Source organism: Ranitomeya variabilis, chromosome 5, assembly GCF_051348905.1.
Source record: "Ranitomeya variabilis isolate aRanVar5 chromosome 5, aRanVar5.hap1, whole genome shotgun sequence".
Taxonomy (NCBI): Eukaryota; Metazoa; Chordata; class Amphibia; order Anura; family Dendrobatidae; genus Ranitomeya; species Ranitomeya variabilis.
The window spans coordinates 404,583,614-404,596,985 of NC_135236.1; the positions used below are offsets into that span (position 1 = coordinate 404,583,614).

At 44.7% G+C, this 13,372-nt stretch overlaps 1 protein-coding gene across 3 annotated transcripts in view; it reads right to left on the bottom strand.

Annotated features, from left to right (window-relative positions):
- GXYLT1 (glucoside xylosyltransferase 1) overlaps positions 1-13,372 on the bottom strand; it is a 97,613-nt gene that overhangs the window by 64,415 nt on the left and 19,826 nt on the right. For all 3 annotated transcript variants that reach the window (XM_077265114.1, XM_077265115.1, XM_077265116.1), the window contains 2 exons: positions 12,259-12,439; positions 8,281-8,406 (listed from right to left, as the gene is read on the bottom strand). In XM_077265114.1, the coding sequence (XP_077121229.1) occupies positions 8,281-8,406; positions 12,259-12,439 (307 nt within the window). The remainder of the gene's footprint in view (positions 1-8,280; positions 8,407-12,258; positions 12,440-13,372) is intronic.

Sequence of the window (13,372 nt, forward strand, 5' to 3'; positions counted from 1 at the left end):
TTATAATGCAGAGCCGTAAAAATAAAAAATCATATTTTTTCACAAAAATGATCTTTTCGCCCCCAATTTTTTATTTTCCCAAGGGTAAGAGAAGAAATTGGACCCCAAAAAATGTTGTGCAATTTGTCCTGAGTACGCTGATACCCCATATGTGGGTGTAAACCATTGTTTGGGCGCATGGCAGAGCTTGGAAGGGAAGGAGCGCCATTTGACTTTTCAATGCAAAATTGACTGGAATTGAGATGGGACGCCATGTTGCGTTTGGAGAGCCCCTGATGTGCCTAAACATTGAAACTCCCTACAAGTGACACCATTTTGGAAAGTAGACCCCCTAAGGAACTTATCTAGATGTGTGGTGAGCACTTTGACCCACCAAGTGCTTCACAGAAGTTTATAATGCAGAGCCGTAAAAATAAAAAATCATATTTTTTCACAAAAATGATCTTTTCGCCCCCAATTTTTTATTTTCCCAAGGGTAAGAGAAGAAATTGGACCCCAAAAAATGTTGTGCAATTTGTCCTGAGTACGCTGATACCCCATATGTGGGTGTAAACCATTGTTTGGGCGCATGGCAGAGCTTGGAAGGGAAGGAGCGCCATTTGACTTTTCAATGCAAAATTGACTGGAATTGAGATGGGACGCCATGTTGCGTTTGGAGAGCCCCTGATGTGCCTAAACATTGAAACTCCCTACAAATGACACCATTTTGGAAAGTAGACCCCCCTAAGGAACTTATCTAGATGTGTGGTGAGCACTTTGACCCACCAAGTGCTTCACAGAAGTTTATAATGCAGAGCCGTAAAAATAAAAAATCATATTTTTTCACAAAAATGATCTTTTTGCCCCCAATTTTTTATTTTCCCAAGGGTAAGAGAAGAAATTGGACCCCAAAAAATGTTGTGCAATTTGTCCTGAGTACGCTGATACCCCATATGTGGGTGTAAACCATTGTTTGGGCGCATGGCAGAGCTTGGAAGGGAAGGAGCGCCATTTGACTTTTCAATGCAAAATTGACTGGAATTGAGATGGGACGCCATGTTGCGTTTGGAGAGCCCCTGATGTGCCTAAACATTGAAACTCCCTACAAGTGACACCATTTTGGAAAGTAGACCCCCTAAGGAACTTATCTAGATGTGTGGTGAGCACTTTGACCCACCAAGTGCTTCACAGAAGTTTATAATGCAGAGCCGTAAAAATAAAAAATCATATTTTTTCACAAAAATGATCTTTTCGCCCCCAATTTTTTATTTTCCCAAGGGTAAGAGAAGAAATTGGACCCCAAAAAATGTTGTGCAATTTGTCCTGAGTACGCTGATACCCCATATGTGGGTGTAAACCATTGTTTGGGCGCATGGCAGAGCTTGGAAGGGAAGGAGCGCCATTTGACTTTTCAATGCAAAATTGACTGGAATTGAGATGGGACGCCATGTTGCGTTTGGAGAGCCCCTGATGTGCCTAAACATTGAAACTCCCTACAAGTGACACCATTTTGGAAAGTAGACCCCCTAAGGAACTTATCTAGATGTGTGGTGAGCACTTTGACCCACCAAGTGCTTCACAGAAGTTTATAATGCAGAGCCGTAAAAATAAAAAATCATATTTTTTCACAAAAATGATCTTTTCGCCCCCAATTTTTTATTTTCCCAAGGGTAAGAGAAGAAATTGGACCCCAAAAAATGTTGTGCAATTTGTCCTGAGTACGCTGATACCCCATATGTGGGTGTAAACCATTGTTTGGGCGCATGGCAGAGCTTGGAAGGGAAGGAGCGCCATTTGACTTTTCAATGCAAAATTGACTGGAATTGAGATGGGACGCCATGTTGCGTTTGGAGAGCCCCTGATGTGCCTAAACATTGAAACTCCCTACAAGTGACACCATTTTGGAAAGTAGACCCCCTAAGGAACTTATCTAGATGTGTGGTGAGCACTTTGACCCACCAAGTGCTTCACAGAAGTTTATAATGCAGAGCCGTAAAAATAAAAAATCATATTTTTTCACAAAAATGATCTTTTCGCCCCCAATTTTTTATTTTCCCAAGGGTAAGAGAAGAAATTGGACCCCAAAAAATGTTGTGCAATTTGTCCTGAGTACGCTGATACCCCATATGTGGGTGTAAACCATTGTTTGGGCGCATGGCAGAGCTTGGAAGGGAAGGAGCGCCATTTGACTTTTCAATGCAAAATTGACTGGAATTGAGATGGGACGCCATGTTGCGTTTGGAGAGCCCCTGATGTGCCTAAACATTGAAACTCCCTACAAATGACACCATTTTGGAAAGTAGACCCCCCTAAGGAACTTATCTAGATGTGTGGTGAGCACTTTGACCCACCAAGTGCTTCACAGAAGTTTATAATGCAGAGCCGTAAAAATAAAAAATCATATTTTTTCACAAAAATGATCTTTTTGCCCCCAATTTTTTATTTTCCCAAGGGTAAGAGAAGAAATTGGACCCCAAAAAATGTTGTGCAATTTGTCCTGAGTACGCTGATACCCCATATGTGGGTGTAAACCATTGTTTGGGCGCATGGCAGAGCTTGGAAGGGAAGGAGCGCCATTTGACTTTTCAATGCAAAATTGACTGGAATTGAGATGGGACGCCATGTTGCGTTTGGAGAGCCCCTGATGTGCCTAAACATTGAAACTCCCTACAAGTGACACCATTTTGGAAAGTAGACCCCCTAAGGAACTTATCTAGATGTGTTTTGAGAGCTTTGAACCCCCAAGTGTTTCACTACAGATTATAACGCAGAGCCGTGCAAATAATTTTTTTTTTTTTTCTCAAAAATGATTTTTTAGCCCCCAGCTTTGTATTTTTACAAGGGTAATAGAATAAATTGGACCCCAAAATTTGTTTTCCAATTTGTCCTGAGTACGCTGATACCCCATATGTGGGGGGGAACCACTGTTTGGGCGCATGACAGAGCTCGGAAGGGAAGGAGCGCCATTTGGAATGCAGACTTAAATGGATTGGTCAGCAGCCGTCACGTTGCATTTGCAGAGCCCCTGATGTACCCAAACAGTACAAACCCCCCACAAGTGACCCCATATTGGAAACTAGACCTCCCAAGGAACTTATCTAGATGTGTTTTGAGAACTTTGAACCCCCAAGTGTTTCACTAAAGTTTATAGCGCAAAGCCGTGAAAATAAAAATTCTTTTTTTTTTTTTCACAAAAATGATTTTTTAGCCCCCAGTTTTGTATTTTCACAAGGGTAACAGGATAAATTAGACCCCAAAAGTTGTTGTCCAATTTGTCCTGAGTACGCTGATACCCCATATGTCGGGGGGAACCACTGTTTGGGCGCATGGCAGAGCTCGGAAGGGAAGGAGCGCCATTTGGAATGCAGACTTAAATGGATTGGTCAGCAGCCGTCACGTTGCATTTGCAGAGCCCCTGGTGTACCCAAACAGTACAAACCCCCCACAAGTGACCCCATATTGGAAACTAGACCTCCCAAGGAACTTATCTAGATGTGTTGTGAGAACTTTGAACCCCCAAGTGTTTCACTACAGTTTATAATGCAGAGCCGTGAAAATAAAACATCTTTTTTTTCCCACAAAAATGATTTTTAGCCCCCCAAATTTTTATTTTCCTAAGCATAACAAGAGAACTTGGACCCCAGAAGTTGTTGTTCAATTTGTCCCGAGTACGCTGATAACACATATGTTGGGGTAAACCCCTTTTTGGGCGCACGGGAGAGCTCGGAAGGGAAGGAGCACTGTTTTACTTTTTCAACGCAGAATTGGCTGGAATTGAGATTGGACGCCATGTCGCGCTTGGAGAGCCCCTGATGTGCCTGGACAGTGGAAACCCCCCAATTCTACCTGAAACCCTAACCCAAACACACCCCTAACCCTAATCCCAACGGTAACCCTAACCACACCCCTAGCCCTGACACACCCATAATTCTAATCCCAACCCTAATCCAAACGTAAATGTAATCCAAACCCTAACCCTAACTTTAGCCCCAACCCTACCTTTAGCCCCAACCCTAACTTTACCTCCAACCCTAGCCCTAACCCTAACCCTACCCCTAACCCTAACCCTAAACGTGACTGAAATACGTGGCACTGAAATACGTGGCACTGAAATACGTGGCACTGAAATACGTGATACGTGGCACTTAAATACGTGGCACTGAAACACGTGGCACTGAAATACGTGGCACTGAAATACGTGGCACTGAAATACGTGGCACTGAAATACGTGGCACTGAAATAAGTGGCACTGAAATATGTGATATGTGGCACTTAAATACGTGGCACTGAAATACGTGGCACTGAAATACGTGGCACTGAAATACGTGGCACTGAAATACGTGGCACTGAAATACGTGGCACTGAAATACGTGGCACTGAAATACGTGGCACTGAAATACGTGGCACTGAAATATGTGATACGTGGCACTTAAATACGTGGCACTGAAATACGTGATACGTGGCACTGAAATACGTGGCACTGAAATACGTGCAACTGAAATACGTGCAACTGAAATACGTGGTACTAAAATATGTGGCACTGAAATACGTGATACGTGGCACTGAAATACGTGGCACTGAAACACGTGGCACTGAAATACGTGATACGTGGCACTGAAATACATGGCACTGAAATACGTGGCACTGAAATACGTGGCACTGAAATACGTGGCACTGAAATACGTGGCACTGAAATACGTGGCACTATGACTGTCAGAAAATGTTCATTAAACGGTTAGGGGTGAGGTTAGGGGTAGAGTTAGGGTTAGGGTTTGGATCCCTTTATCACCTTGATGGTGGTGGGTGGCTTTTCAGTGTGTTTTCTGTTTTTTTCGATAAAAATGCATGCGTTTTTAACGCAAACAAACGCATGTGCTTAAAAACGCAAGAAAATACTGCAGGTTGTATTTCTGAAAATGAACGCATGCAGAAAAAAACCGCATGCGTTTGAAAACGCGACCAAACGCGTACAAAAAAACCGCATGCGTTTTCAATGTTAAATATAGGGAAAAAACGCATGCGTTTTTTTGTGCAAAAAACGCTGCAGACAAAAACGCAACTGTGAAACCAGCGACGCTTTTTATAGCAAAAAAGTTTTTGCGTCTCCACATTTTGAGACCTATAATTTTTCCACATTTGCTCCACAGAGTCATGTGAGGTCTTGTTTTTTGCGGGACGAGTTGACGTTTTTATTGGTAACATTTTCGGACACGTGACCGTTTTTGATCGCTTTTTATTCCGATTTTTGTGAGGCAGAATGACCAAAAACCTGCTATTCATGAATTTCTTTTGGGAGAGGCGTTTATACCGTTCCGCGTTTGGTAAAATTGATAAAGCAGTTTTATTCGTCGGGTCAGTACGATTACAGCGATACCTCATTTATATCATTTTTTTATGTTTTGGCGCTTTTATACGATAAAAACTATTTTATAGAAAAAATAATTATTTTGGTATCGCTTTATTCTCAGGACTATAACTTTTTTATTTTTTTGCTGATGATGCTGTATGGCGGCTTGTTTTTTGCGGGACAAGATGACGTTTTCAGCGGTACCATGGATATTTATATCAGTCTTTTTGATCGCGTGTTATTCCACTTTTTGTTCGGCGGTATGGTAATAAAGCGTTGTTTTTTGCCTCGTTTTTTTTTTTTTTTTCTTACGGTGTTTACTGAAGGGGTTAACTAGTGTGGCAGTTTTATAGGTTGGGTCGTTACGGACGTGGCGATACTAAATATGTGTACTTTTATTGTTTTTTTTTTTTAATTTAGATAAAGAAATGTATTTATGGGAATAATATTTTTTTTTTTTTTTCATTATTTTGGAATATTTTTTTTAATTTTTTTTTACACATTTGGAAAATTTTTTTTTTACTTTTTTACTTTGCCCCAGGGGGGGACAATACAGATCGGTGATCTGTCAGTTTGCATAGCACTCTGACAGATCACCGATCTGAGGAAAGTGCAGGCTGCTTCACAGTGCCTGCTCTGAGCAGGCGTCTGTGAAGCCACCTCCCTCCCTGCAGGACCCGGATCCGCGGCCATCTTGGATCCGGGTCTGGAGCAGGCAGGGAGGGAGGTAAGACCCTCGCAGCAACGCGATCACATCGCGTTGCTGCGGGGGGCTCAGGGAAGCCCGCAGGGAGCCCTCTCCCTGCGCGATGCTTCCCTGCACCGCCGGCACATCGCGATCATGTTTGATCGCGGTGTGCCGGGGGTTAATGTGCCGGGGGCGGTCCGTGACCGCTCCTGGCACATAGTGCCGGATGTCAGCTGCGATATGCAGCCGACACCCGGCCGCGATCGGCCGCGCTCCCCCCGTGAGCGCGGCCGATCGGCTATGACGTACTATCCCGTCGGCGGTCATACGGGCCCACCCCACCTCGACGGGATAGTACGTCAAATGTCGGGAAGGGGTTAAACGGGGTAGACCGGCAGTGTTTGAGAAAATTTGGGCAGGATGGTTGAATGTTCCGGGCTTACCATCTGTAAGTTTATTCTCGTGATACCATGTTTATATCACCCTGAAAGTGATTTAGTTGTAATCCATGACTGGTGCTTTGGGATATGTGCCTTATCTATGTCTGTATTTTTTCTTGTGATATATTTTATCATTGGACCAGGGATGGGTAGGGAGGGGGGGGGGGGGGGGGGAGGTGAGCGGTTGGGAATGGGGGAAAGATTGTGGGGTAGTTTGGTGAAAATTTTGTTATGTTCTGAAAACTGTAATAAAAAATATCTGATTAAAAAAAAAGTAAAGAAAAAGGAGTGGCCATCATTACTTTAAGAAATTAAGGTCAGTCAGTCCGAAAAATTGGGAAAACTTTGAAAGTGTCCCCAAGTGCAGTGGCAAAAACCATCAAGCGCTACAAAGAAACTGGCTCATATGAGGACCGCCCCAGGAAAGGAAGACCAAGAGTTACCTCTGCTTCTAAGGAGAAGATTATCCGAGTCACCAGCCTCAGAAATCGCAGGTTAACAGCAGATCAGATTAGAGACCAGGTCAATGCCACACAGAGCTCTAACAGCAGACACATCTCTACAACAACTGTTAAGAGGAGACTTTGTGCAGCAGGCCTTCATGGTAAAATAGCTGCTAGGAAACCACTGCTAAGGACAGGCAACAAGCAGAAGAGATTTGTTTGGGCTAAAGAACACAAGGAATGGACATTAGACCAGTGGAAATCTGTGCTTTGGTCTGATGAGTCCAAATTTGAGATCTTTGGTTCCAACCACCGTGTCTTTGTGCGACGCAGACATGGTGAATGGATGGACCCTACATGCCTTGTTCCCACCGTGAAGCATGGAGGAGGAGGTGTGAAGGTGTGGGGGTGCTTTGCTGGTGACACTGTTGGGGATTTTTTTCAAAATTTAAGGCATGCTGAACTAGCATGGTTACCACAGCATCTTGCAGCAGCATGCTATTCCATCCGGTTTGCGTTTAGTTGGACCATCATTTATTTTTCAACAGGACAATGACCCCAAACACACCTCCAGGCTGTGTAAGGGCTATTTGACCAAGAAGGAGAGTGATGGGGTGCTACGCCAGATGACCTGGCCTCCAGTCACCAGACCTGAACCCAATCGAGATGGTTTGGGGTGAGTTGGACCGCAGAGTGAAGGCAAAAGGGCCAACAAGTGCTAAGCATCTCTGGGAACTGCTTCAAGATTGTTGGAAGACCATTCCCGTTGACTACCTCTTGAAGCTCATTAAGAGAATGCCAAGAGTGTGCAAAGCAGTCATCAAAGCAAAAGGTGGCTACTTTGAAGAACCTAGAATATAAGACATCATTTCAGTTGTTTCACACTTTTTTTATTAAGTATATAATTCCACATGTGTTAATTCATAGTTTTGATGCCTTCAGTGTGAATGTACAATTTTCATAGTCATGAAAATACAGAAAAATCTTTAAATGAGAAGGTGTGTCCAAACTTTTGGTCTGTACTGTACCTGCTCCCAACTAGTTACCATACTGATGGAAGGGCACTGGCAGGGGAGGACAACTGACTGGCATTTTATTGTCATTTCCTCCCAGAAGACAGGGAGCAGTGTAGGCACATAAAGGGAGGGAGCACGGTACCCGTCACATTTAGGAGGCGCTGTGTTTGGTTCTGCTGAAATGCTGCCGGGACCATAACACATCATACACCTAAAGCATATGCAGAATACAAGACCTTGTAGAGAACAATTTTCCCCAACTCCTCTGCTGGCCACCTATGCAGCAAGGCATAAAAATTATATGGATAGAAGAAAAAGCATTTTATAGAGGAAAAACACAGTAGATATATAATGTAACAAATCTTACCGGCAAGAACAATCGCTGAGATGCACACGGCTTAAAAAGCTTCCTCCATTCTGCTGCATTTTCTGATGGAAAGGATATGGGGTATAATGTATACTTAAACCTTTCTGGAAATCCCCAAGTGTTGAGCTGTAAAACATGGCGGCATTACTGTCTGTCCCCATTTTTATCATCCAAATAAAAAGTCATCCTTTTATCATAACTGCTATTGACTTTATTAATCCCTCTATTCTGGCCTTAATCCATGCCCAATGCGAAGTATTTATTCTTAAGACACTTGATTATTCTCAGATTTGATGGGATAGGACTTTGTATGAAATGACATTCCCTCAGGAAGAAACCACAACCAGTGACCCACGTCCCTTCCAGCAGCTGCCGCTGGAGAAATAGGGCATTTAATTGTGGCTAATCAAATGGATGCTGATCATGCAGCTCTGCCACAGTGGCTTTCATTCATGGAGAAGGGACCAATTGGGGCAATCCCATCCTACTTCCATATGTCCCAAAATAAGCATAGAAGCCAACGGGTACTAGAGCGTCCTCCCAACTGGCTAAACATGCTCACATCTCTTTGAGCAAACCGGAAGACATGAGCCACCTCAGTGGGAAGACATTATTTTACTGGCTTACCACCATTATATTCCACAGCGCTTTATGGACATCACGGCTGTCCCTATTGGAGCTCACAATCTAAAATCTCTATCAGTATGTCTTTGGAGTGTGGGAGGAAACTGAAGGAAACTTAAGCAAACACAGGAAGAACATACAAACTGGTGTACTTTACTAGATGGTGTAGTTCAAGAGATGTGTGCCATGAATTAATGTAAATCCTGTTTTTGGCTTACAAAGTAAAGTACCGTATATACTAGAGTATAAGCCGAGATTTTCAGCCCAAATTTTTGGGCTGAAAGTGCCCCTCTCGGCTTATACTCGAGTCACGGTCTGTGGCAGGGTCGGCGGGTGTGGGGGAGAGGGCGCTGAGACATACTTACCTAGTCCCGGCGCTCCTGACGCTCCCCCTGCCCGTCACACTGTCTCCGGGTGCCGCAGCTCTTCCCCTGTACAGCGGTCACGTGGGACCGCTCATTAAACTTATGAATATGTACTCCACTCCCATAGGGGTGGAGCCCCATAGTCATTTCTCTAATCAGCGGTGCCGGTGACCGCTGATAGAGGAAGAGGCTGCGCCCCCGGAGACCAGCTGTCCGGGGGAAGGAGCGGGACGCCGGGAGCAGGTAAGTATCGCATATTTACCTGTCCTCGTTCCACACGCCGGGCGCCGCTCCGACTTCCCGGCGTCTCTCCGCTCTGACTGTTCAGGTCAGAGGGCGCGAAGACGCATATAGTGCGCGCGCCGCCCTCTGCCTGATCAGTCAGTGCGGAGAGACGCCGGGACGGGACGCTGAGGAGCTGCAAGCAAGAAAGGGGAGTGGTTTTTTTTTATTGCAGCAGCAGCACCAGCGTTATATATGGCACAGCTATATATGGAGCATCTATGGGGCCAAACTGAACGCTGCAGAGCATATAGGGCACAGCTATATAAGGAGCATCTATGGGGCCAAACTGAACGCTGCAGAGCATATAGGGCACAGCTATATAAGGAGCATCTATGGGGCCAAACTGAACGGTGCAGAGCATATAGGGCACAGCTATATAAGGAGCATCTATGGGGCCAAACTGAACGCTGCAGAGCATATAGGGCACAGCTATATAAGGAGCATCTATGGGGCCAAACTGAACGGTGCAGAGCATATAGGGCACAGCTATATAAGGAGCATCTATGGGGCCAAACTGAACGCTGCAGAGCATATAGGGCACAGATTTATAATGAGCATCTATGGGGCCATAATGAACGGTGCAGAGCATATATGGCACAGCTTTATGTGGAGCATCTATGGGGCCATAATGAACGGTGCAGAGCATATATGGCACAGCTTTATAATGAGCATCTATGGGGCCATAATGAACGGTGCAGAGCATATATGGCACAGCTTTATGTGGAGCATCTATGGGGCCAAACTGAACGGTGCAGAGCATATAGGGCACAGCTTTATAATGAGCATCTATGGGGCCAAACTGAACGGTGCAGAGCATATAGGGCACAGCTATATAAGGAGCATCTATGGGGCCAAACTGAACGGTGCAGAGCATATAGGGCACAGCTTTATAATGAGCATCTATGGGGCCAAACTGAACGGTGCAGAGCATATATGGCACAGCTTTATATGGAGCATCTATGGGGCCATTCTGAACGGTGCAGAGCATATAGGGCACAGCTATATAAGGAGCATCTATGGGGCCAAACTGAACGGTGCAGAGCATATAGGGCACAGCTATATAAGGAGCATCTATGGGGCCAAACTGAACGGTGCAGAGCATATAGGGCACAGCTTTATAAGGAGCATCTATGGGGCCAAACTGAATGGTGCAGAGCATATAGGGCACAGCTTTATAAGGAGCATCTATGGGGCCATTCTGAACGGTGCAGAGCATATAGGGCACAGCTATATAAGGAGCATCTATGGGGCCAAACTGAACGGTGCAGAGCATATAGGGCACAGCTATATAAGGAGCATCTATGGGGCCAAACTGAACGGTGCAGAGCATATAGGGCACAGCTTTATAAGGAGCATCTATGGGGCCAAACTGAATGGTGCAGAGCATATAGGGCACAGCTTTATAAGGAGCATCTATGGGGCCATTCTGAACGGTGCAGAGCATATAGGGCACAGCTATATAAGGAGCATCTATGGGGCCAAACTGAACGGTGCAGAGAATATAGGGCACAGCTTTATAATGAGCATCTATGGGGCCAAACTGAACGGTGCAGAGCATATAGGGCACAGCTTTATGTGGAGCATCTATAGGGCCATAATGAACGGTGCAGAGCATATAGGGCACAGCTTTATAAGGAGCATCTATGGGGCCATAATGAACGGTGCAGAGCATATATGGCACAGCTTTATATGGAGCATCTATAGGGCCATAATGAACGGTGCAGAACATATATGGCACAGCTTTATGTGGAGCATCTATGGGGCCATAATGAACGGTGCAGAGCATATATGGCACAGCTTTATATGGAGCATCTATAGGGCCATAATGAACGGTGCAGAGCATTGTATATGGGGCACAGCTTTATAAGGAGCATCTATGGGGCCATAATGAACGGTGCAGAGCATATATGGCACAGCTTTATATGGATAATATATGGGGCAATAATCAATGGTATGGAGCATTATATATGGCACAGCTTTATATGGAGCATCTATGGGGCAATAATGAATGGTATGGAGCATCTATTTTTATTTTTGAAATTCACCGGTAGCTGCTGCATTTTCCACCCTAGGCTTATACTCGAGTCAATAAGTTTTCCCAGTTTTTTGTGGCAAAATTAGGGGGGTCGGCTTATACTCGGGTCGGCTTATACTCGAGTATATACGGTAAGTCTATAGATTTCTGGTAGTTATCAAGCCGGAAGGACACTACCATGGTCTTCCTCCAATGGTGCTTCTTAATTAGTTCAAAATCATCAGCTGAAGGCCAAAAGTAGTCCTTTAAGACCACATGCACACGTTCAGTATTTAGTCAGTTTTTTACCTCAGTATTTGTAAGCCAAAACCAGAAGTGGAAAAGTCAGAGGAAAGTATAGCAGAAACACGTCACCACTTCAGCATTTGGTCAGTATTTTACCTCAGTATTTGTAAGCCAAAACCAGGAGTGGGACAGTCAGAGGAAAGTATAGCAGAAACACGTCACCACTTCAGCATTTGGTCAGTATTTCAAAACCAGGAGTGGGTGATAAATACAGAACGGGTGTATGTGGCCTAAGACAGCATTGGCAAGCTACATATACACAGCTGATCTTGCCCAGACGCACGTTGATGCCCTAAGCGAGAGTACAAGCTAAAAATAACAAAACCACCGTCTTAGGAAATGCTAGATTGTCAAACTTAATCTGGGTTCTACAGAATTACTCACAATTGTGCTGAAGTCCTTGTGCAGCTGGTCTTCAGCAAAGATATGAAACTCAAGAGGCTTTATGCTGAAAAGAACTGCAGACTTCAGCATGGTAACGGTCTCTTCCAGCCGATCCCCACAAGCCACGACTGCCAAGTGCATGGGACCCAGATCCAGTTCTTGTTTCTTAAGAAGAGTGTAACTGCAAGAAAAAATAAATAAAAATAAATAAAATCACACCTATAAGCAGGTATATTTCAGAGTGGAATTCATGCAACGTGTAGGCTGGCATGTTCTAATGGTTTTCCATACAATCCTTTCTAGAAAAAATACAATAATTAACCAGTGATTAGTTACATACACAAATGAATAAAACAACATCAAGTGATAGATATGCCCCTGAAATGTTTATGACTAATATTGTACTCCCTATGTGCATGGATTCCTGACAGCTCCGTATGCACATGTAGCACAGCTAAAGACAATCTTAGGAGTCTGGAATTTGTTTTAGGACCCAATACACATTAGATAGCCATCAGTCCATCAATTGTTTGGCCAACCATTAACTTTCAAACTTCCCCATACACAGGGATGCTTGGCTTAAGGTACCGTCACACTCAGCGACGCTGCAGCGATATAGACAACGAGCCGATCGCTGCAGCGTCGCTGTTTAGGTCGCTGGGGAGCTGTCACACAGACAGCTCTCTCCAGCGACCAACGATCAGGGGAACGACTTCGGCATCGTTGAAACTGTCTTCAACGATGCCGAAGTCCCCCTGCAGCACCCGGGTAACCAGGGTAAACATCGGGTTACTAAGTGCAGGGCCGCGCTTAGTAACCCAATATTTACCCTGGTTACCAATGTAAAAGTTAAAAAAAAAACACTACATACTCACCTTCTGATGTCTGTCACGTCCCCCGGCGTCCGCGCTGCTGCTCAGAGCTTCCTTCTCTGAATGTGTCAGGGCCGGCAGAGCACAGCGGTGACATCACCACTGTGCTTGGCTTTACGGCCAGCACTGACACATTCAGTGCAGGAAGCTCTGAGCAGCAGCGCGGACGCCGGGGGACGTGACAAACATCAGAAGGTGAGTATGTACTGTTTTTTTTTTACTTTTACAATGGTAACCAGGGT